Source organism: Durio zibethinus, chromosome 6, assembly GCF_047325235.1.
Source record: "Durio zibethinus cultivar Kanyao isolate XHJ-2024 chromosome 6, ASM4732523v1, whole genome shotgun sequence".
NCBI lineage: Eukaryota > Viridiplantae > Streptophyta > Magnoliopsida > Malvales > Malvaceae > Durio > Durio zibethinus.
The window spans coordinates 23,943,157-23,969,272 of NC_143167.1; the positions used below are offsets into that span (position 1 = coordinate 23,943,157).

Consider the following 26,116-nt stretch of genomic DNA (forward strand, 5'->3'; position numbering starts at 1 on the left):
TTTATTTTTTATTTTTGTGCTTTGTCTTTTCTTTAATGGCATTGGGTTCCCTGTTTCTAGGGGATTATTTGACTTTTCTTGACTTGATTTATGATTTTTTTTTTTTTGTATTGGCAATGGTTTTAATTTTTTATGTTTTTGGTGGTTTTTTGTGGGGGTATTTGGATTTATTTTTTTGCAATGGGTTTTCAATTTGACAAGGTCTCCCTCTATGTCTCTTTCTTCTAGTTTACCACCACGGAGCTTTATTAATAAAGCTTCAGTCATGGCTCTATGCCTAGATAGGTGGTGTCCAAGGTATAAGTTTGGCTATTAAACATAAGGATTGGTGGATTTAGGTCAGGGTGTAAGGGGTAGGTGCTATAGGGCTCTGGGTAGGCTAGTGGCACTATAGTGGAGTTTTAGAGGCACTGGAGTGGTGTAGGGTATGGGTAAATGACTGTTAGGGGCATGGTGCATGGCTTTCAAAGGGTTTGGGCATGGGAGGCAATGAAATGCATAGGGCTCTATATACAGAGGGTTAACAAGAGGTGGCAGTGGTACCGTGCATGGCACCTAGTGCCATCGGCCTTTTTGTTTTTTCCTTTTTAGCCTTTTTGTATTATACTATTATTATTATTACTTAATATTATTGTATTTTAAAATTAAAAATACAATAAAAGTAAAAATAAAAGGCTAAGCTTGGGCCTAAAAAATGAAACTAGACCTTAGGCTTGATTGAATGGAAATCAAGCCTTGGCTTGAGAACTTGATAAAACCTAGTGAATTCTAAACCAACACCCAATTAAAATCTCAAACAAATTTGGTATCTATAGCTGCCCCTCTTTACGCATTGTTAAGGATCATGAATGGGGCAAAGACAAAGATAACAATTTTATCTAAAATCCAATTTTTTTTTTTTTTTGGGTTTAATTGATCCAACCAAATCAAAAGGCTTCTTTCATTAAAGACTGAAAAACTTTAAAAATCAAATTGAAATGCTCTTCTTACTTAAGGTTCAACAACTTTTGAAAACTTAAAATGGCTCATTTATGTAGAGATTTGACAATTGAAAATTTTTATCTAGAAAAGGCTCTTCTATGTAGAGGTTTAACAGCTTTAAAATTTTTTATCTTGAAAAGGGGTTCTTTTATGTAAAGGCTCAACAACTTTAGAAAAAATTCTCATCTTGAAAAAGACTCCCTTAGGTAGAGACTCTACAACTTTTAAAAAAAAATCTCATCTTAAAAAAAGCTCCTCTAGTTAGTGGTTCAACAACTTTAAAATTCTTATATGGAAAAGGGCTCATTTATGTAGATGCTTAATAACTTTAAAAATTCTCATCTTGAAAAAGGCTCCTTTAGGTAAAGGCTCAACAACTTAAAAAAAAAAACTCATCTTGAAAAAGGCTCTTATAAGTAGAGGCTAAACAACTTTAAAATTCTTATTTGAAAAGGCCTGCTTTATGTTGAGGCTTAATAACTTTAAAAATTTTTATCTTAAAAAAGACTTATCTAGGTAGAAGCTTAACAATTTTAAACAAAATTCTTCATCTTTTCTCGAAACTGAGTTCTTATCTTTGAACAAGTAAAATTTACTCTTTTGAAGTCTTTTATTTGATCATTATACTTGCTTTAAGACTAAAATTTTATTTTTCACTATGGAACAATAAGTCCCTATCCTTGTTATAACCATTCATGAATGCATATAAGCCCTAGATGCAATGCATGTAATGCGATCAAAATTATTCTTTTCTAATTATGGTAAAAAAGTTCCCAAATTTTCTCACATTTTTTCTTCTTTTATCAAAATTCTCAACAATTGTCATATGATCGATCTATTTTTAACATTTGACTATTGTATTCTTCCTCAACAATATTTTTTTTTCAAAAGATTGCAACATCAATGTCTTGTCATGCTTTTCTCATCTTTTTTCATCTGCCTTTATCAACTTTTAAAAAAGTAATGCTGAGATCTTCTATGTTTATTTTTTGTCATTTTAAGTTCAAGAAAAATAAAATACAATCACACATTTCTCCTATTCATTTGTAAGGTGAACAAAGATATCGAATGAGATAAAAGAATGGATAGGCATTATTTTTAAAAGAAAGAAAGCATATTTCATTAGACTGATAATAAATGCATGGCAACAAAAGTGCTTGGTTGAAACAAAGGTACCCATATAGTGATTACAAGATAGTCATGAACAAAATATTCTCTGATTATTTCTTTAAAATTAAATCAGGTGACTTCTTTGATTTTTCAGAGTTTGTCAAACTACATTTGCCCCTGTATTGAGAAGTTATCTCTTGATGATACTTCATTTTTATATCCAAGCCAGTTTTATAGGTTTTTAACTTAGATATGTCATTCTTTTTCTTACTTTATTTTTTCAAATGAAGTATTTTTCACAACATCTAAGTTTTTTGGAGTAGGCAAATCATTTTCGTCTATTTTTGCCAAAATCAATGCCCCACTGAAAAAAGTTTTCTTCACTATATACGGACATTCTCAATTTGATGTCTATTTTTCTCGATTATCATGTTAATTTAAAAAGATCTTTTTTAGCACTAAGTCTTTTTTTCGATAGTGACAAGGGTGAATTTTCTTATCATGTGCTTTTATCATCATCTTATGATACAATCTACCATGGTAAAGTACTGTAAGCCTTTTCTCTTTAATGAGATTTAACTGTTCATAGCAATTTTGGACCCATTCTACTTCTTCTAACTTGACTTTTATCAAAACTCTCATTGAAGAAATTTTCATTTCAATTGGCAATATAGCTTTCATTCCATAAACCAAAAAGAATGAGGTGGCCTTAGTAGATATTCGGATTGATGTTCTATAGGCATGTAAGGCAAAATGTAACTTCTTATACCAGTCTTTGTAAGTATCAATAAGTTTTTTTAGGATCTTTTTGGTATTCTTGTTTGCAGCTTTTACTGCCTAATTCATCTTTGGACGATATAGCGTTGAATTATGATAATGGATCTTAAACTAAGTGCAAACTTCATTTATCATTTTGTTGTTCAAGTTTTTGGCATTATTAGAAATAATTGTCTTTGAAAGCCCATATATACATATTATCTCTTTTTTTTATGAACTTGTATACCATGGATCATGTCACACTAGCATACGATACAGCTTATATCCATTTTGTGAAATAATCAATTATTACAAAAATGAATCTATGCCCGTTTAAAGCTTTTGGAGTGATGGGATGTATAACATCCGTGCTTCACATAGAGAATGGCCATAAAAGAGCCAAAATGTGCAAAGTTGAAGGAAGAGCATGAATTTATCAGCATAAATCTAACACTTATGGCATCTTCTAACATAATAAATACAATCACTCTCCATTGTCAACCAATAATAGCCAACCCTTATAATTTGTCTAGCCATCATATGACCACTCGTATATGCCCTACAAACTCTGTCATGCATTTTTTCAATTATCTTTTTTACTTCAGTTGCATTCACACACTATAAAAGCATCTAGTCTTAACTTTTTATATAAAAGACATCTCCATCAAGGAAGAAACCTATAACCAGCCTTCTAATAGTCCTTTTATCATTTCTATTTCATGTTCTAGGTATTGTTGACTTTTGATGTGTTGCATAATATCGTGATACCATGGCTTCCCATCAACTTTTTCTTCGACACCTGAGCAATGTAATAGTAGATATATTACATGTAGCTTAATGGGTTGGATTTCGATATTTGCTTCTATTTTGATAATTATAGCCAAAGTAACCAGTGCATCAGTAATTTGGTTCTCTTTTCTATGTAGATTTTTAAACTGAACTTCTTTAAATTGCTTACAAGTTAGAGATGTATTTATGGTATCAAGTTAACTTGGAATCTCTTGTTTCCCATTCACCTCGTAACTAATAGATGACTAGAGCTAAATCTCCAAACACATCCAACATTTTGATCTTCTTTTCAATTGCTAGTTACAGACCCATAACACAAGTTTTGTATTCTGCCACATTATTTGTGCAATTGAAATTCAACTTGGCTGTAATATGATAATAGTATCCATTAGGAGATATTAAAATTGTCTCAATATTATAGCCCAAAACAATAACAGTTCCTTCAAAATTCATTATCCAAGACTTCTTAATAGGTTCATTCTTTCCAATGGTTATCACATCCTTATCAGAAAAATCCAGTTTCATTGGCTTATAATTTTCAGTCGCATGATCGGCAAGGAACTTGGCTATTGCACTCCCTTTAATAGCTATTGAGTTACATAAATAATGCCATATTCTAATAGCATAACTTGCCATCGTACTATTCTCCCTATCAATAAAGGTTTTTCAAAGATATACTTAATGGATCTAGCTTTGCTAAGAGCCAAGTAATGTGATAAAGCATTTATTGTCTGACCTTTTGAGCTGTCCATGCCAATGCATGACATATCTTACCCAATGGTGAGTACTTAGACTTATAATCAGTGTATTTCTTGCTAAAGTAGTAAATTGCTCATTTTTTCCTATCAGTTTCATCTCTTACCTAAGCACGTATCTCATTGAATTTTTATGTACTGTCAAGTACAAAATCAAAGGCTTTCCTGAAACTGTAGCACCAACACAGGTGGATTTGACAAGTTTTTTTGACTTTATCAAAAGTTTCTTGACATTCATCATTCCATTCTCTTAGATCACATTTTTTGAAAAGTTTAAAAATAGGATCACAGTTGTCGAAGAGTTGAGATATGAAAAGAGCAATATAGTTCAATCTTCCCAAAATCCCTCACACTTCTTTCGAGGTATAAGAAAGAGAAAAGTTCTAGATGGCATATATCTTATTCAGATCTATTTCGAATCCTCTTTCACTGACCACAGAGCCTAATAGTTTTCTAGATTTAGCACTAAATGTACATTTAACAGTATTTAGCTTTAGTTGGAATCTTTTCAATCTATCAAATAACTTTTTGAGATTGACTACATGATCTTCTTTTTCATGAGATTTTGCAATCATGCCATCTATATACACTTTTATCTCTTTATGCATCATGTCATGAATAGAGTTACCATTACTCTTTGATAAGTAGCACCAGCATTTTTCAACCCAAAAGGCATGACTTTGTAACACAACATCCCTCACATGGTTACAAATGTTCTCTTTTCTATATTATCTCGAGCTATCTTGATCTGATTGTAGCCTAAGAAGCCATCCATAAAGGAAAATATGAAAATCCTAATAGTGTTATCCACTAAGGTGTCGATATGGGGTAAAGGAAAGTTATCTTTGGGACTTGCTCTATTCAAGTCCTAATAGTCGACATATATTCTCACCTTCCTATCCTTATTGAGAACTGGCATTATATTGACTACCCATTTAGAATATTTTACCTCCTTAAAAAATCCAGCATCAAATTATTTTTTCACCTCCTTTTTAATTTTTAGTAGCATCTTTGGCTTCATGCACCTTAACTTTTGCTGTACTGGCTTACAATTTGATTTCAAAGGTAATTTGTGCTCTACAATATCAATACTGAGTCTTGGCATATCCTAATAAGACTATGTAAACACATCTATGTATTTTTGGAGCAGTTTTCTAGCCTTTGTCTGTCAGTTGGTGAAAAAGATGTACCAACTTTAACCTTTCCTCTATTTTCATCATCCCCTAATTTATTAATTCAATAATTTTCTGGTGAGGCTCAATTGGCTTATCTTCATGTTTTATTAATTTCAACAAAACTAGAGGCAATGTGTAATTATCTAAATCTTTTCATTATCAACATGAATTGGGTTTTCAAAATCAAATATGAGATTATTGTCATGATTATCTTCGTGTTCATTATTTAGGACCTTGCACAAGGTGAGATGAAGAGAATATTGGCACACAAAGTGGGATAGCAAGAAAATGATTAAGGTAAAATGAAAAGAGAAATGGTTTGAATGAAAGTAAAAACAAATAGAAGAAATGTAGATGCATTTTTTAAGTTTTTATTAAAAGAATAAACCACAAAAAATCTTTTAATGCTTATGAAGAGTAATTTGAGATTAAATTACATTACTTTTCAAAGGTTTAAACACAACAAGTAGTTCTATGACATTTCAATTATTTAGCTTAAAGTTTGGAGGGTAAAAATGCATAAACAATTCTTCATCTTGGCTTTTTTTTTTTTTTTCATCCATAATTTGAATGGCTAGCTCAAAAAAAGCTTTCATCAACTTTGCATTTGGGGTCTCAAGTGAATCTAATTAAATATATCCTCTCTAATGGAAGGAATCATAAAGGTACAAAATAACCATTAGCTCTGACTCTGGCTTATATCCCTAAAGATTAGCCATTCTCTTTTCTTTCTTTTCATTCATCATTTTCATTCTGTCTCCTTTTGTTGGTTTATAACCCAAGCCAAATCTATCTTTCTTATCATATATTATTGGCAGCTTCATAATTCCTTATAGATTCTTCTCAAGTCTAACTTTAAGCTACCATCCCATCTTGGTAAGTTACTTGATGACCATTTTAGTAGTTATAGATAAGTGTGATGAATATAATTTAGATCTCTTAGCTACATATGTTACCTTGGCAATCTTAAAAGATCTATAAGAGCACTTCAAGACTTCATTTGTTGTTTCCACATAAAGAGTATTTACCGATTGTGTTACTAATAAATCTTTTTTTCCTACCATGCATGTAAGCTTTTCATCAACAAGGAATTTAACTTTTTAGTATAATAAAAATGGAACAGTACCTACTATATGAATCTATAGCCTACCTAATTAGTAACTATATGAGAGAGATATATCTATAACTTGAAATTTCACATTTAAAGTGCAAGAGCCAATTTGCGATGGCATTTTTATATCTCTTAATACCTCTTTTTGAGCCTCATCAAAGGCTCAAACTATCATATGACTAGGTTTATGTAAGATCTATCAAATGGTAGTTTTATCAAAATAATCATAAGCATAATATTGATTGATAAGCCATTTTCAATCAAAACCTTAGCCATTATATGACTCTTGCATTTTATAGTAATATAAAGAGCCTTAGTAATTTTTTGACCTTCAGGAGGAATATTTATATCACAGAAAGAGATATAATTTGAGATTGTCAAATTGTTAATAAGTTGTTTCATGTATTAAATAGAGTCATTATGGGACACATATGCTTGATTCAGTACCTTTAGTAAAGTGTTACGGTACAACTCTGAGTTTAGTAATAATGAAAATAGTGAAATTCTAGTTGGCATCTTGTTCGACTGTTTTACCATGCTATACTTGTTATATTTTATTAACTTTAAAAATTCATAAGCTTCATATTTAAAGACCGACTTCTAGCATTCTTTATCTGGGATTACCATAGGATTACTCTAACTTCCCTCTTTTTCTCCAACCTTTGCTTTTTTTTTCTTAGCTTTCTTTAGTATTTTTAGAGTGTAACATCTCCCACTTCATGTCATACCACCTATGCTCATTATATTTGCAATATCTAGATTGACTACAACATCACAATCATACTTTCATGGTACTATTTTGTCATTTTGGTATGAAAAAGGGTCAAAAACTTTAATTGTCATTACTGGTCGAGAGATAGGCTTTTTTGGCCTCGAGTTCAACTTTTCATCATAGTAACTATCGATCTATGCACAAACTTGTTCTTTGAATCAATGGTAGATACAGGTTTCATCAACTCTTCTTTTTCTTTGTAAAACTCTATCCAACCCATGTCCATCAACTTCTATACCTCTTGATAAAATTTCGTTGCAACCCTCGATAGAATGCCCTAAAGCACCTCAGTGATAGTTGCAGCTATCGGCTAAGTTAATCATTTTGGAGCAATTTTAAGACTTTATTGACTTCAACATATTAGCTTTGACCAAGGTTTCAAACACTTTAGCCAGCAGAGTTTTAACTTTGCAATCTCTTTTTTCACATAACTTGTTTACCTATCAATCAAAGCATTTATTGATGGTTGAGTATGGTTTGGTAAAGGGTTCTTATTAACATTTGGAGTCCTTCATTGGCTGGTATCAAAATTTAAAATTCTTTCATTGATTAGCCCTTGCACTTTGTATTTTAATATATGGTCAAAAGCGGTTATTTCTTAGGTCTTTCTTAAGGGTTTTGGACCATTACTTGGATTGGGTTTCTATTTTGGCATGGTAAGTGCAGCAGGATGGTTGTATGAATAAGAGAGTGTCTAAAAGGATGGCTAAAAAGGTGGTAAATAAGCTAGTTGTTGTAGCGATTGATATGGTTGATATGGATAAGGTATGGATATAACATTGTTTATGAGAGGGTAATAGGTTTGGTATACTGGTACGGGATATGGCATGAAGCCTCTGAATTGTTGCCCTACATAGTTCACTATTTGAGCTTCATTTTCTTCTTTTTAAGAGCTTTGCCTTTTTTTGCTTTGCTTGTCCCTCCTGCATCGAGCTTGTCATTTATTATGATATTTTTAATCATCTCACATGATATCACCATATCTACAAAATTTTTGATTACATTACCTATCAGTCTTTTATAGTAAGGTGCTTTAAGAGTGTCACAAGCAGAACATTTGTCTCTTTCTCAATGAAAGAGGTTGTACTTGTATGGCTACATTTTTTCATCTCTGTGCATACTTTTTAAAGTTTTTTGTTGCTTTCTTTTTCATGTTCTTAGAGATAGACGATTTGGAGCTAGATCCATGAGATGCTAGTATTGTGTAAAGAATACCCTTATGATTTCCTACCAAGAATGAATACGAGTTCATGATGAGAAGCTGTTGATGCATGTATTCCAAGAATCCGACTCGACTTGACCTAAAATTTTTTTTATTTTTTTCATACCCGAACGCAACCTGATATTGCATAAATTGTACCTGACCTGATTTGACCAGATCTGAAATTAATAAAATATTATTTTTTAAATATAATTATATAATTATATAAATAGATAAATATATAAATAAATAATTAAAAAATAATTTTTATATAATATCGGGTCGAGTAGGGTCAGGTTTGCTTAAAATCCGAACTTGACTCGACCTGACCTGAAACTCAATTTTCAAAAAACAAAAAAATTGACCCTATTAGGTTGAGTCGAGTCAAAACCTACCGGAGACGGGTTGGGCTGCCAACCCTACATGCGTTATCATCTTATGACAGTACATGCTGATATGAGTCATTGGGCATTTTGTGCAATCATTTTTTTTGAAATTCAGAGACCTTGAATTTAGGTGAAATGACCATATTTGGAACCAAACAAAGCTTAGATGTGTCTATAAAGCCATAAAAATCTATTTTTTTTATAGTCCTAAATCTTTTTTTAAATAATTTTATCTTCTACTGGGCATTGGTATTTTTTACTTTCTCAGATGTTTTCATCCCTAGCTTTTCTCTTTTTTTGGGATTATCCAAGTCAATCAGGAACTAAGATTGGCTCGGGTGATTTTTCTACAATGACATATTTACAAAATTTTAAAATTGTCATGGAACAATTGTGGATGTCATTCCTAGATGAGGATAGGAATATCCTCTGGGAGTAGGAATTTGCACTTTGGCTCCTTGAGAATGTTGAGTTGGTTGTAGCTCAAACCCTAGATGGTATACAAGATCCACCATATCTGGTGATTACTTTTGAAAGCTAGGGTTTTTTTTCACCACTTTTCTTTTATCAAGATTTTTGAGTATGTTCATTATCTTACTAAGATCCCCTTTTAGTTCCTTTTGAGACTTCTCAATCTTTTTAAATCAACTGGTATGTTCTTGTTTCATGATTCTTGTTTGAGCTTTAATGTTGTATGAATAGTGAGTAGGTTAAGTCAAAATTTTTTATGGGTGAGCTATTCTTGAACTTTTATTACCACAAATTTTTAAAATCAGAATGCTATGTATTGGAAATTTTATTTTATTTTAATTTTTTAAAAAAATGCACATAATGCATGAATGCAAGTTTGAAAGAATTTTAACATTAGAAATTTTCATTGATGCCATACAACTTTTGTTACATAAGATTTATCATCCTAGAATTATATTCATAGAAATGTTTGACTTACTCATAATGATCCTTAGCCTCATTTAGAAAGTTCACTAGACGCTGTCCATATTTTCTTATGAGATTGACTTTTTCTTTTAATGCCTCTACCATTTCAACCATCTGCCATATCTTTTTTACTACCTTACAAACTTAACCAATCAAGTGCTCTATGTACTATTGCTTTCCTAAGCTTTTTACTCTCTATTTCATAAAGGCATTTCTTTTTGAAACACATGTGAAGATCTAATCTTTTTCTTTCTCTGTCATTAATCTATTATTGCTGAATATGATTCTTAAAGTCTTGTAGTTGCAACTTTAACCCTTGGATCACCTGGTGAAGTAATTCTTTTTTATTTAGTACTTTAAGGTCTTTTTTTCTCTCTTTTGCAAGCATAGTCTTTCTTTTTGACATTCCACCATTCTTGCTAAAGTTGTCGAGTATAACCCCTTCTAATTCTACCATTTTTAAGAAATTTTGGTGGTCTTCTTTTGCTTTGCTTGAGCTTTGCCTTTTCATTGGTCTATTTCCTCTCGAAGCTCATTTATTTCATGTTATCGACTAAGGTAAGACTTGGTAACTTTTCTAGTTTTGAATTGGACTTGCAATCTCTTATTTTCTTGGTACAAATCTTTCAAATTATAGTTGGCCACATCTCGTTCTTTTATGATTTTCTCCAATTTGCTTTTTTGTACTTTTGATTTATATTTCAACTGTCTTATCTTTTCATAAAGTCTCAAATTTTTTCTTTTTATTTCTTCTTTTTCAACTTTCAATTCCTTTCTAACAATTTCAACTTTTGATAATTACACTTCTAGCGAAAGGTTAGCTAATTGATATGGGCTATTATTACGAATGAGCACCATGTCTTTAAGTCATTTCACTTTCCAAATCTAGTAATCAGAAGTGACTTTGTTGAAGAGAGGCCCTAATTTCATTCTTCAAATTTTTTTCCATGCTTGAATTAACTGCTTCGAGGTTTTTGGTAGATTGGACTTTTCGTAAGTGAATTCTACTTAAACTAGGGCATGAATGGCAAAAACAAACCATTTTGCATCGAATTGCCTCAACACCATCAACAAAGTGTAACTTACCACACCCCAAAGTCCTAACAATGGTATCCATGGTTTATTTCCTCCTTGATACAACATAGGCACACGGGGCATCCATGGCACCATCCATTCTATTTCATCCCTAATAAGCCTTTGTAAGAATAGAACTCGTTCTTCCTAGAACTTCAATGTTGGCCATTGGCTTCTGTAAAACTCTTTGATTGGTGCTTTATTTTAAAGATACAGCTTTGAAAGTACACTCTTCCCACACTTGAAATGGCTCCAACCCACACATATAATAGAGGTGCACACCCTATGAACTATCTTTTTCAATTTTGTCGATAGAAATTCAATGACCTAATAGTTTCAGCTAAGACTGTTATGTAAAATTAATTGCTTGGATTTTAATTTACTTAAAAAAGTCCACAATAGTTATCTCAATGTAACTGGAGGTCTTCAAGAAAATCACCTTACCATATAATGCCCAAGCAAATACAATTATGCCTTTATCATCATTTAAATGTCATTAAATAAAATTTTAAAAAAAGTTTCAACAAATACCGAGATGTTTACTTTTGGGCTTTGCGAAAGAATCTATGGTTTTCACTTTAACCCCCATAAGCTTAGCCAACCTTTTGTGGTAACCTAATTTTGACTTTTAGGTAAATACTTTATCTGGACATTGTAGTTTTACCCTAAGCAAAATAAAATACTCTTCAATAGTGGGCACCAAATCTTTTTGATTAAAAGTGAAGCATCTATAGGACAAATCCTAAAATTGTATAACTGCCCTGACCAACTGTTTTTTTATCACTACTGGAATGAGAGATACAATCTGTCCATACTTCTTACAAAAGCCTTTTCTTTTCAATTAATTGACCTTAGATGATGGCTAAGTCTTCAAAATTATTCTGTGTGAGATCCAAATACACCTTCTTGGGTAACTCAGACACATAACTGATAGTCTCTTTTTTTTTTACTAGGCTTCCTTTGACCAAACATATACTTCATTATATGAATCACATGGGGCATTTATGGAAGACAAACAAATTTGTAGTTCTATGGGATCCATGATTAACTTCTTAGGAAAAAGATATCCCAAAGCAAATACCTTGATTTAGAACTGTACGATATGATTTATGTAAAAGGAAAAAAAAAGAAACCAAAATTGAGTTAGTATGAGGATGTGGTTTGAGATTTAGAAATTTTTTTTTTGTTTTGTTTTGTTTTTTATTTTGTTCTGCTCTGTCTTGTTTTTCTTACATGTTTTGGACTTAGGTATTTTCTATAAAATGGTGGGTGAATCTCTACCTAAGGTTAGCCTCCTAGGTTTATTACATGCTTGGTTTGGATTAACATGCATCTAAAGGTTCCCAAATTATTTCTCACTATCATCTGTGCTAGACTAGTAAGGTACCTCGATCCTCACCCATTACAAGCTACAAAATAAAAAAGGTTCAATCTAAGTGAAAGTATTTCGTTTGCCATTACGAAGGTTATCACCTCATGAGAGCATATGTACTTTACTTCCTCTTATAAAGGATTGAGGTTGGGTATAGAGCTTATGTATAAAGTGCAACATGTTATCTTATGTGTGAATATATCCTAATTTATCGAGAATAATATACAAAAAAAAAAAAGAAAAATGAACAAAAGGCATAGTAAAAGAAATGCGTGTGAAATTTTTTCTTTTTCCTTTTCAATTTGTTTTTTTTTTTTAATTTTTGATTAGTTTTGTTTTGTTTAAAAAAAATAAGATCAAAATCTAGGAAATTAAAATTAAATACCGATTAAGACCATTTAAAATTAAGGATAACACGTAATTAATTTTAGTTTGACTATCGAAAAATAGCTTCCTTAGTAGAGTCACCAAATTATCATAGCGATTTTGGAGCTGCCTGACAAATTTGGAAATGAAATGAAAAAACAAAATATAGGGTCACCATCAATATTTTTTGGCTAGGTGCGATTGACCAACTATTAAAACATATCATTTTAATAAAATTTTAAAATTAATTAAAATTTATTAAAAAGATAATTTTAGGGTCTGTGAAATAATTTGGGTTTAAGAGTTAGTTACATGTGGAGAAAGATAAGTACCTCCACAACACCTGTTTAAAATGGTACCAATTAAATACATGGTATCTTTTGATTTTGTCAAAAGAAGTCTTAGTTTCGGTGTTTGAAAAATAAATTTTTTGACTTCTTTTGTTTATTGAAATTTTGTTTATTTTTTATTATCTTTTTATTATTCATTTTCTTTTGTTATTCCATTTTATTTAAGAAAAATAAATTGAAACATTTTCATTGAAATAATTCTTAAAATGTTCCAGTATGTTAGTAACATTAAAAGAACTTTTTCTCACATAGAGATTTTTTAGGTATCACTTCTTGGAATATCTTATAATCTCATCCTTGGAGTTTCGGATTTATTTTTTGTAAAAAACTATATCGTGCATGCAATGCAAATGATAATATGTTAATGCACACAATTTATTTTCTTCTTTAGAAATTTTATTTATTTTTTTGAAGAAAAAAGAAAATTTTATTATATTGAAGATTTTCTATAAATACTCCAATACATTAGTAATATTTAAAAAAAAAACTTCTAACCTACGGATTTTGTAGAGCATCACTACTCGAAATACTTTAAAATTTCATTATCGGATAAAATTTCCTTCTTCCTCATTCTTTACTATTTTATTATCAATTTTATAGCAAAGAAAAGAAAAATTTTTATTGTACTGAAAACTTTTTATAAATACTCCAATATGCTGGTAATATTTAAAAAAAATCTTCTCACCTAAAAATTTCTTAGGTATCACTACTCAGAGTACCTTTAAATCTCATTTCAGATAAAACTTTTTTTCCTACATTTTTTATTTTTTATTATTTTTCTTGTAAAAAAATCAAAATTTAAAAATAAAAATTGTGTCTTTTTTAGTATTAGTATTTTAATCCTTGGTTATTATTTTTATTATGATTATATTATTTCATAAAGTTCATTTTGAGTTTTAGTAGGAAAAAAAAGAAAAGAAAAAAAATTAGACTTTGTTTTTCATTATTTAGTGTGATTTATATTTTTTTTCATTTTTTATTAAAAACAACAAAGTTTATTTTAACACATTTTAACATTTTAACATGTATAAATATTAATAGTAAAATTTAAAATAATAAAAATAATTCAAAATTTTTTTTTTATTTGAACCGGACCAGTTAATGATTTGATCAACAAGCTGGTCTTGTCAGTTCAGATTGGGTTTTTGGTGTTTTGATACCAGTTCAACTGGATCAATCAAGGTTGAGTGGGAGTCGGGTCGTTGAATCACGCACGGATCCTCAGGCCTAAAAATGGTGTCATTTTAGCCTTTCCCCAAACGATATTGTTTTGGCTTTAGACAGTTTATATATAAACCCAATTTTTTTTCAGTTCATTTCAACCTTTCTTCACAAAAAAAAAGCTTGTAGAAAACTCTCTGCCCTCTCTCCCAACAAACCCAAGAGTCACTAGCTATCCACCGCAACGACCACCGTGTTACTCATCGTCGATGATCATTGACCACTGTGCCGATAGCCGAAAAAATCTAAAACTTACCCATAAACTCCTCTCACCTCCCTTTTTTCAGATATAGTCTCCCTTTCACCAAAAAGAGTCTCAAATGACTTAGATTGACCTTTTAAAGTTTCAATCAAACCTTTTTTTAAAAAAAAAAAAACTTTTTGGCTTATTTTTTTTTTATGTTTTTGTATTTTTCTTGATGCACTAGGCTCCCCATTTCCAGGGGATTGTTTAATTTTTCATGGCTTGGTTTTTGATTTTTTTTTTTTTGATGTTTTGGCAGTGGTTTTTTTTTTTTTTTTTTACGATGGGTTTTTGGTTTGACAAGGCCTCTCTTTGGGTTTTCTCTTTCTAGTTTGCAACCATAGAGCTCTATCTATTTATAGAGCTCCAATCGCGGCCCTATGCCTGGGTAAGTGGTATATAGGGTATAAGTTTAGCTGTTAAATAGAAGGGTTGGTGGATTAGGGTTAGGGTGTTGAGGGTAGGTGCTATAGGGCTTTGGGTAGGCTAGTGGCACTACAATGGAGGTTCAGGGGCTCTGGGGTGGTGCAAGGTATGGGTAGGTGATTGTTTAGGGCATGGTGCACAAGTCTCAAGGGGTTTAGGAGGCAGTGAAATGCATAAGGCTTTAGGTGCAAGGGATGGATAGGGGGTGGCCTTTTTGTTTTTTCCTTTTTTGTTTTTTAGCCTTTGTTTGTTTGTTTGTTTGTTTTTTTTGTTTTTGTATTATACTATTATTAATATAATTACTTAATATTAATGTATTTTAAAATTAAAAATATAATAAAAGTAAAAATAAAAGGCTAAGCTTAGGCCTAAAAAATGAAATTGGACCCCGAGCTTGATTGAATCGAAATCAAGCTTCGGCTTAAGAATTCAATAAACCCGATGCTTCTAAATCGAGACCCAATTAAAATCTTAGACAAATTTGATGTCTATAACAAATAATTGAGTTTTTTAGACTAATCTATGCCTTTATATGTCATTTGTGTTATAATGAAAGAAATAATTTTTCAGTATTTAGATCACTTTAGAGAAAAATATTTTTAAGTGTTTGTTTCAGACAAAAATACAAAAGTATTTTCTTCATTATTCATGTTCTTTTTTTTGTTTCATCTTCTCTTATAAACCTTTCTTTAACTAAAAAAAAATACTAATTTTTTTATTTAAAGGATGAAATGATAGAGCCATTCTTCCTTTAATTTGCATATAATTAATACTTTTTTTTACAAAAAAAAAAAATTATTAAGATGGTTGCTTGGCCAATTGACCTTTTATAATAGAACACACTCCAGTTATAAAAGAAATGCAACCTAAACTATAAATTGAAAAAAGAACCCACTAGGCCACCTTGTCATATTAAAACGAGGGGCGTTATTTTCTGATTACATTCACAATAATGAGAAAGGTCAATTGCTCGTCAAATTAAACCTCTCACTACTGTGGTAATTGCCGCAAATAAAGAGTTTCGCTTAAAACAATTTTGTTCTTACAGCTTATAAACATGTGAAGATTTTATTGAGTATTTATGCTCAAATTAGTATCAAAGAAAATTAATAAAAGAGGCCACCAATTTCTATTTTCAATGACATAAGAAAAACATTTTACGTCACATTGCTCTTGTCAAAACCTACCGGCTGACTAAGGCACATTGCTATCGTCAAAAGCGAAATAAGTTTATTTAGATAAAGAATTTTGGAGACAAAAATCATATAGATTAAAATTTTAATAAATATATATATATATATATGTATTTGAAAGAATTGAAAAACATATTTTATATTCAAATTTATTCATAGATATTATGACACAGAAAATTTTTATATTTAACACATTTAATATAATTAAATATGATACAGATAATCAAATTATCGTTTAATTCCAGAAAAAGTTTATCCACCTACACCTACAACTTTATAAAAAGGATGGAAAATTTTAAATTGAAACATTGTATGGATAAAGGAGTAAATCACTATTGTCAAACTTCCTCCTGTCGTGTTCGTCCTTCCTGTTGCTTTCTAATGTTTAGTACCCACAGCACTTCATAAAGAGATTGAGATTGGAAATTAAACCATTATAATTCCAGGAAGAAACTTCAAAGCTTTAGCAAAATCGTCCCTGAACTTCGAGAGGCAAAGGCATTGTTGAAGAAATGCCAAAGATCTAGGAAATCATTATAAGAAATTTCAGAAAATAACACTGGCATGAAACATTCAGCATAAAAAAAGTGCTGTGGTGTCATCATTACAAAATTCTTCAAAATTGGGTTCAATTTCCCCACCAACGTTTTGGTAAAAAACATTCATCAGCTCATCAACTGATTTTTTTTTTTTTTTAAATTTTCAACATAATAATCTGGGTGAAGAACAACTCTCCCGTGGGTTCGGGAAAAAATACATCAAAATTTAAAATATGAAATTCAAACTGCTGAATGAGAATAAACAGATCTGCCTGGTCAAGGCTTGAGTGCAAGGGCAAACCCCATCTTAGGGGATGCATTGATGGCCTTTGAATCATACTCCGCTGAAAAGGTTATGAGTGATTTGGGTCTCCATTCACGTTGGCATAGCATTGCAACCTTCCCATTGTCAGAGAACCGCGTTTTTACCACTGTAAAAGGATCCACAGCATGGAAACTTCCAATAGAGAAATTGTTTTCATAGGTGGAAAATCTATGTGTCATCTCAGCAGCAACAGAAGTGAAGGCGTTAACAGAATGGATATAAGATGCCTTCAGTGCCTGTCCTTTATCAGTCCTAAATACAGAAACACTTGCATTCAAAATTTTAAGGGAAGAACATGATGGCAGAGGGAAAGCAAGTAAAACAACAATAAAAGGGGAATAGGGATAGTCACTAATTTTCTAAATAAAGTTTCAATTGGATCATTAAGCTTCAATTTATACATATTAGGTCACTGAACTTCTCTCTCAGCAAGAACTGCTGTCATTCTGATATTACAAAGAGAAACAAAAAGCTGATGTGGCAGCGACATAGCATCCAAGTCAATGCCAATGAGTAGCAGGCTATTCTTTTCTTTTCTTTCCCTATTTACATTCTTCTATTCCTCTTTTCCCCTCTTTATTCTTTGGGCAACCCTATTTCCATGCATACTTCTTCCTTAAGGGCATTTGATTTGAGAGAGTAAGATTTATGGTAGGAATTTTATTTTTCGTAATTTAATTCCTCAGTTTAGTTCATAGAATATGATTTCTGAGGTTTTCTAAGATTTCCAACATTATCAAAAAGGGGGAAAGTAGAGGAATAAAAAAAACCCTTCACTTTGTACGGTTTTTTTAGATTCTAGAGAGAATTTTTTTTCCCATTTGTCTTCAATTGCATTTTTGGATTGTATAGACAATGTTATTTACCTTATAAACGTATTAATTTTTTATAAAAAAATTATGAAAATAATTTTTTCTTAATATGTTTCAATAGAGATCACATTTTTTAGATTAAAACCCTGATATTTGTAATATTTTCAACAAAGATCATGTTTTTAAGATTAAAATGTGATTTTTGTTGAAAATATACTATGAAAAAAATTATATTTTGCTTGTTGATATATTATGAGAAAATTTATTTTTCAATTTTCATAATTTTAACAAATACTACATTTTTTAGATAAAAAAATAGTCTTTATTAACAAAACACTACATTTTTATGGAAAAAAATAGTCTTTTTTATATTTTAAACAAAGACACTATGCCATTAAAATCCCTAATAAAAGTTATAATTAAAAATGCAAATTTTGTTGAAAATATGAAACAATTATTTTTTAGAATTCAATTAAAATGATGTTTGTAAGATAAAAAGGTGCAATTTTTGTTTAAAATATGAAAAGAATTATTTTTCAGAATTAAAAAAAAAAACATTTCTAAGATAAAAAACACAATTTTTGTTGAAAATATGAAAAAAAATATTTTTAGAATTTAATAAAAACAATGTTTTTAAAATAAAAGATACAGCTTTTGTTGAAAAATATAAAAAAAATTATTTTTTAAAATTTTTTAGTTTCAACAAAAACATGTTATTCGCCTGTCAAATATTATGAATGTTGATGAATGTTGCGTGTTATTCACATGTCATTAAGGACAATATAGTAAAAGACTTTATTCGATAATCTTATATTCTTCTAAGCCAAACACAAAAATCTTACATTCCCTATGTTAACAAAACTCAGGACTTACACATTCCACCCCCACCCAATACTTACTTTCTCCCAAAATCACTTCTTTTTTCTCAAAATCTAAGAATTCGTAAACTAAATGCCCCTTCAAAGTAAATCAGTCCCAATTACTTACATGTGGTTCATACATGCCTCATATGATAATTGACATTTGCAAACATGAGTGGAAATAGGATTTACCCTTTTTCTTTCTTCACTTACTAATCACAATGTCCCTAACTTCAGCAGCCCCTTAACTCCCTGCTCCCTCTGTCTTTAATTCTTACTGTTCGACACTCTCTTTCCCCCTCTCTCTCTCTACACCCTAGAAGTAGAACCACTCCTTTTGTCTCCCAAATATATACAAGTCACACATTCTAAGCTAAAAACACGCATGCTAAATACAAACATATTGATCAATTTATTGTAATTCCTTGTTTCAAAAGTTTCACATTGACCATTAGAGGTGTATTACCTAACAGACTCAACTACATTTTAATTTCATCCAAGTTTGTTATATCTTCAACCAAAATGCAGCAAATGTCAGTTCGTAGGGATGGTGGGGGAGTGCAAGTAAAGGCATTCAGGCTTCTGAAGGCCAAAAATAGAAAAGAGTGGGCCGAAATTGAGACAGATTGGGCCATTGCTGATTCAGCCCAAAACAAAATTTTATGTGACAGACAAATTAACTCTCTGTCACTCTCATCTAATGACCAAAATGGTGGAAGTACTGGATCTCTTACATGGTTTGTAGAGACGGTACAAATTGAAGTTTAGAGAACCACATGACTTTATTAAAAATCAAATCACTACCAGTTAATTAAAAAGTATTTGAGGCATACTCGAAACCTTTATAGAGGCTTGAATATCATCTATGGATAGGAGGATATTAGTTCTGACTGTCTAGCACTCCCAAGTATAAATTTTCTAGCGTCAGCCACTCAATTTTCATCAAGATTGATCTTTTCCACTCCAAATCAATTATCAAACCTGTTACCTTTTCTACCTATGCCTAAAATTTGTAATCCCCGAAGCCTCAAATAAATTAACCAATTTTTGGCAATTTTAAACTAAATCTGGGAGTAGCACATCAACCACGTGTTCTTCCAGCTGCAGTTCTATTAAATGCACCATGATAGAGTGGAAAATAAAAGCTATTATTAGTAGGGTTCAACTCAAATTCTGAGGTAATTATGAACAAACAAAAATGCAACAGGATATTGGGAGTTGACTATCAAGCATTTGATTGAGTGGGGATACTAAATTTGCATGGTTTGATTCTTGTTATTCCTAAAATTTGGAGAAGAGGAAAGAGCACGAGCCTGTTTTTTCTCACAATCAGTAAGTGACACAACATCAAACCAGACATATCATGCAATTTACCAGAAAATAACAGAGATTTCACTTGTCTATTAGTGTACTCCCAAGAAAGGCAGGGAAAGGAAGCATAGGGCTATTCTGTGAACCATAGAGAAAAGGAAAAACTCCATTTTTCTTAATAAAACTACACAAAATTCACTTTAAGGTCCACTATAGTATTTCAATGTCATTCAAAACATTGTCTTGAAAGCTTAATCACAATCTTCCAAGCCTACTACAATGGCCTATAGTTACAGCATGACAATCATAATTTAGACATACTCAGCACCTTGCATTCATTTATACTGCACACCTCCATAGACAATAGTCTAACTGTATTAGGATGCTCAAAAGTGGGTGTTACTGTATCCGCTCATAAATTATGCTGTAGGACTTTCTTAAGAGATGATAATTAACACTTAAAGGTATACTCTTACAAATATTTCCACTACTCATCATACCTATCTTATCCTTGGTACATTGAAAAGAACAAACAATTTATTTGAACAAAAGAATAATCACTATTTAGGTAATAATCAATTGGTTAGAGAGAGAGAGAGAGAGAGAGAGAAGCCTTTTTATAGGAGTGCACAAAGATCACCTTCCTCCACAAGTATATAGAATGTCTTCTTTGTTTTTTTTCCCCTTTTAATATTTTTCCATGACACCCAAAAGGAGGCATTTCACTGACAACTCCCTACTTTGATCAAAAGTAAAAATTAATTTTTTTGCCACTACAATTTTTATATCCCTGTTAAGATTTAAACCAATTTGGCACAAAACTAAAACTACATTGACTAAGACAAAAGATGTTATACTGGAAAATACCATGGACATCACTCATGCAATTTAAAGCAATATGTTAGAATGGGGAAAAGGGTAGATAAAAGTGGTTTTTTTGTTGAACCAGCTGCAATTGACCAAGCTTTTCTGCCTATAGTCAAAGTGCTTGGGCACGTAAGTCCTAAGATAGAAACATCAAGCCAGTGACTCCCTCAAATAATGGAGAATTGCAGTCACAAATGGGTTTCAAAAGGTGTATAAATAAGTTACAATAAGTTAGTATTATCAATTGGAATATTGCTTAGCATCCTATCCATTTCTTTGCTTCAATTTGAATTTTGTGAAAAGCATACACCAGATTTTCTTGGTTTTTCCCTTTTGATTAGTCAGTTTTTTTTTTTTTTCTTTGATATAACATCAAGTGTTGAATTAGTTAATTTTGTTTAAAGGTATATGAGAGTACAACCTTAGTTTGATCTCCTCAACAGGTATATGCCCTTTGAGGCATATATGAGCAGGTTCCATGCAATCCACATTTCAGATCTTCTTACTCCAATTTTTGCTCTTGTAAAATTCTAACAAGATGTTATAAAGTAACTGCTAATGATGTATCACTTGTCAACTCAAATGTAGGCATAAGAAAAAGCAAAGACACAGCCACATGTACACACAAGATAAATATAATAAATATCTCCTTAGATAGATGGTATAGAAGCACTTACAGCAAAAGTGCAACAGAGAAGTCAGGCTTGTTCAAGCCAATCCCAGCAGAGTACTTAGTACAGGAAGCAGAAGCTGTATCAAATCCAACTTCACCACCTAAAGAAAGTTCCTTGGTTCCAATTGTTGCTGAAAGCTCTAAAAGTGGAGTTGGATTCAGGCCAATGCTAGAATCAATGGCGGCATGAGGATGAAGATATTGAACATCCAGCTGAGATATGATGCATAGAAAGCGTAAGCAATCCAGTTTCTCAAACATAAGATTATATTACAATACTTCAAGAAATTGCTAGTTTGCTGCCATTAACAGGTAAATTTAGTTGATATAAACCCATCAGGCAGGTCCACATAAAAGTAAAGCTCCAACAAACTATTTGCTTTCATAAATTTTCTTCTTTCCAGATAAAATGACACTCAGAAAGCAGAATTATGTAACATACATGAAAAGAAGCCATAATAAAACAATTTATCTCAACTACAACCTTGGTAAATATGTATTAACTAGTAAGAGAATTGGAATGGCTGACAGTAAGCGTAATCACAATCCCCACTGCATGAAAAGTGTATGCTCAGCAAATTTAACAGAAAAAAAAAGAAAAAGAAAAGTTCATCTAGAACACAGTGCAATACTTTAGCTATGTGTTATTAACACTGTCGTTTTCCATATACTGTTAACATTGATGCACTGACCTTGCCAGATTTATGATCAGGTATTCTGAAACTTAAAGCAGCTTTGGAACATGGCCAGACATCATTCACAGTCACTTTTGTAGACACCTGCAGAAAAAATAAATAAAAAAAGGAAGATGAAAAAGGGCAAAGCTATTGAGATTACACAATAAAGATTTAACACCCTCCTTCAAATACAAACAGGCGATACATTAAACTGAACCGATACATAGAAAAGCCACAGATAATAGTCTTAAAATTAACAAATCTTCCATACATTAGAATAGGTATCAACTTTCACATCCACTGTAGTATTTCCACACTTGTAAACGGTATTTATGTCTCCAAAAAATATTTGGTCTTTCTTGAGCCCTGTGGCTGTAAGTCCCTGCAAAACATTTTTAAATTGACATCAGCTGACATAACAATCAAGTTGGTGGACATTTAAATTAGTCTTTTAAAATAACAAAACAATCAAGACTGTTTTGTTTGGTTTTCTTTTTTGTTTTAAGGAATTTATCAGTAGAACAGTTACAATGTTAGAACCTGTTGATGGTAAAAGTGAATAAGATATCAAAGCCTTGAAAGTAAAGACTTTTTGCAATCTCCAAGTTCTTTAGATTATTCATAATTATTAGGTATTTGGTTTCTTGAGGCATAGATACCAAGTGTTCTGTTCTTTCTTAGAACTCCCTTGTTCTTCAGTTTCTTTTTATTCTATGCTTCACAATCTTGATCTTCCTGCTGCTGGTTTCTCTAATTTCCTTAGCATCCAAACTATCATAGTTCTAACTTCCAGACCATGCAGCATAAGTTCGGTAAACTCGAATCATTTTAGACCAACCTTTGAGGAACTGCTTCCAAAAATATGATAATTACTTTAACATAGCAAGAAACAAAAAGACAGATAAATTAATAGATGAAATAGTTATATAGTACTATGTTACTTGGACTCAGGAATGAGTGTTTAATAAGGATATGTGCTCGACATGGATACTTTTAATTTTTTTCTACAGTTTTTTCCTATATTTGGAGGCACATAACCATACCTCTATCATTAAATATTTGCTAGACACAATTACTTCAGGAGAAATGAAGAGTCAGAGCAACATAGTTTATGTAATATAAAGAACAGTATGTTTTACAATGTAATATAAAGAACAGTATGTTTTACAAGAACTAAAATGGAGTATCTAAGCTAAACAAACTAACTATATATTCTTGACCATAACATCAATGGCACATATCCTGGCAAAGAAAAAGATTTAAGTTTTAAAGTAGATCAATCAAGCTCTGGCCAAAAAATAAAAATTAAATCAATAAAGCAGCTCAATAAAAGGGGTCAACTTTTTTTATTGAGGAAACACTACCATTCCAGTGGAGCTCAGCATTGAAAGAGTAAACTTCTGGTCAAAGTTGTAATCTTTTGTCAAGAGGTCTGCATAAACACATTTATAAATGATTAGAATCTATAGGTAAAAGCAAAGGACAGCAGGTTTCAAATATATGAAAGGACAAACGAACAACTGCAACAAGAATTGGTATTCACCAGAAGTTACAAATAGCATGAAAAGTCCCTGACAGTTTAAGACTAGAAAAGACAATTCATTACATCATTAAGATAGAAAGTAGAGATGATCTGTTAGATAAGTTTATCTTATTGAGCATATGGGGCACTTGTTAATCCTCACAGTGTACTAGTAAATTAGTAATCAATTGTTTTGGCTATCTATCACATATATAAGGCCTTTTTTGGTTTATTAAGGTTCCGTTCGGTGATTCCCCCCAGTACAGTGGGGAGTCATTCACCCTGCACTGAAGCCCAAGTGAGGGACAAGATGCCATTGGCAAACGACTGGCGGGAATCACTGAACGGACTATAAGTGTTTGGCAAAAAATAACTGCATTAATCTCCTCAATTCCTCTATCCCATCCATTTCCATGCCTCCAAATAAGCTGCTTGCGAACTTAATTACACATGAACCAGTTTGACTGAACAATGAACTTAACAAGTCATTTCTAGTAAAAGAATGATTATCAAAAGTGCAGGCATATCAGACAATATCTAAAAATACAATCTGGACAAGAATAAGAATAAAGAAGACATGTGCAACGAATACCTTTGGCTTTTTTGCCCATATCTACAAATGGAGCTGGTCCAGCCATCTTGATAAAGGATAATCAGCGACAACCTGGAAATACCACCAAAATAACATCATAATTTCATCATCAGAAAACTTCTATTTAATACAAAAACAAAAATGGGGGTACTTTCTCTAGTTCGAACATGTAGTGTTAACAAAAATCAAACATTTCTGTTATCCATGAAAGTCAAACTTTACTAATCAAGTCTTGAAAAGTATTTTTTTTGCTTTTGTGTACAAATGTTATTTTAACTTTTTGCTAAGAGAAAGCAAGTGTCAAAAGCAGCATGCAAATGGAGGAGATAAAATTTCAGCTTCTTTGCAAGAAGGGTGATAAAGCCCCGTTGGTTGTTACTTTGCTACTTGCATTTTACTTTCAAAAAGTTGCTAGAAAGTAAAATTATAGTAATTGATTAAAAAGGAAAAAAAAAATAACATCTAATTCTAATATAACTATCATTTAAAATAGTGAAATGTGTACTTTCTTCTGCAAAAGTATATAGTAGATTTTTAATTTATTCTTCCACAATATACTTTTCGTTGTATCCAATCACATAATTTGCAATTTTATCCCAAGGGAAAAAAGGTAACAGAGCAACAAGCAACAAGCAACAAGCAACAAGCAACAGTAACTAAATCAATGCCAGCATCCTCATCCACCACTAAGCATTTAAAAAAAATAACAGAAAGCTTTACAAGCATCTTCACGTTCGAAATGCAGGCAAAAGAAATGAACAAAGGAAGCAATAAAACGAAAAGTCCAAAATGAAGAGATTATGGCTGACAGAACACTTCGGCATATGAATCAAATTAGCTATAGGGAAAGTGATATCTTAATCAAATAAGATTTCAAAAACAATCTCATCTAGGTTCACTTCAAAACTTGAGTAATCTAATCACCAAAACAATGACTTTTAAAAATCAATAAGGGATAAAAAGCTTACAAGAAAGACTGTGGGACGAGACGAGAAGAGAAGAGCGGAGACGATCGGCGACAAAACCCTACAGCGGCTGATTCGTCACCACTTCAGGGGAAAGCTACGTTTTTCTTCAAAGAAAACAGATTTGTGTATTGAAAAATTTTGAAGGCCGAAGGTCAGAGCGGGCAGCCTAATTAGTAGACGTCAAGGGTTTTGGGTCATTTCTTAAAGTGTTGAATCTTTTATTTGATTGGTGATTTTTGTTGTCAAAGTTCGTTGGGGATTGTAATGTTAATATTTTATTGGTCTGTGATATGTGCATTATCACAGTTTTGTGAGACTGAGAGTGAAGATGTCAGTGATTTAGATTACGAAATGACGAGAGTGACACGGGATGAAATTTAAATGACGTTGGTGTCCTGGAATCGGTGGCCAGGATTCCTTTCGATTCTAGCTGGCTCGTTAGAATCTCTAGTTCTGTACGAAGTGGCCGCTAGACTCGTCGATCGCCACAAAGTTTGCGTCACATCCACGTTTTAAAGTAGTTTTAATTGTGATTTTAATAAAAATTTATTTGCGCTCATAATCTAATATATATATATATATATATATTATATTACAACATATATAAATACATAAATAAATTTATTACATAAGTGTCAACAACTCTTTTAAATGACACATAAGATAATTTAAAAAAAATAATTTTCTAATTAAAATTTAATTATTTTTAAATTTATTAAAATATTCAAATTATAATTAAAAATCAAATCAAT

The 26,116-nt window shown here is 31.5% G+C and overlaps 1 protein-coding gene across 2 annotated transcripts; it reads right to left on the reverse strand.

Moving 5' to 3' along the window:
• Positions 1-16,762: 16,762 nt before the first annotated feature.
• On the reverse strand, positions 16,763-25,546 carry LOC111285371 (mitochondrial outer membrane protein porin 4-like). 2 transcript variants are annotated; one of them, XM_022874792.2, is made up of 7 exons: positions 25,365-25,546; positions 24,397-24,468; positions 23,647-23,714; positions 22,554-22,664; positions 22,298-22,384; positions 21,610-21,818; positions 16,763-17,349 (listed from the first exon to the last, which is right to left on the reverse strand). In XM_022874792.2, the coding sequence occupies exons 2-7, from the start codon at positions 24,440-24,442 to the stop codon at positions 17,034-17,036; spliced, it is 837 nt and encodes a 278-aa protein (XP_022730527.1). In that variant the 5' UTR covers positions 24,443-24,468; positions 25,365-25,546; the 3' UTR covers positions 16,763-17,033. The 2 variants fall into 2 exon arrangements, with proteins under 2 accessions (XP_022730527.1, XP_022730528.1); XM_022874793.2 differs by having other exon boundaries at positions 16,763-17,334; positions 25,365-25,543.
• Between the last annotated feature and the right edge of the window lie 570 nt (positions 25,547-26,116).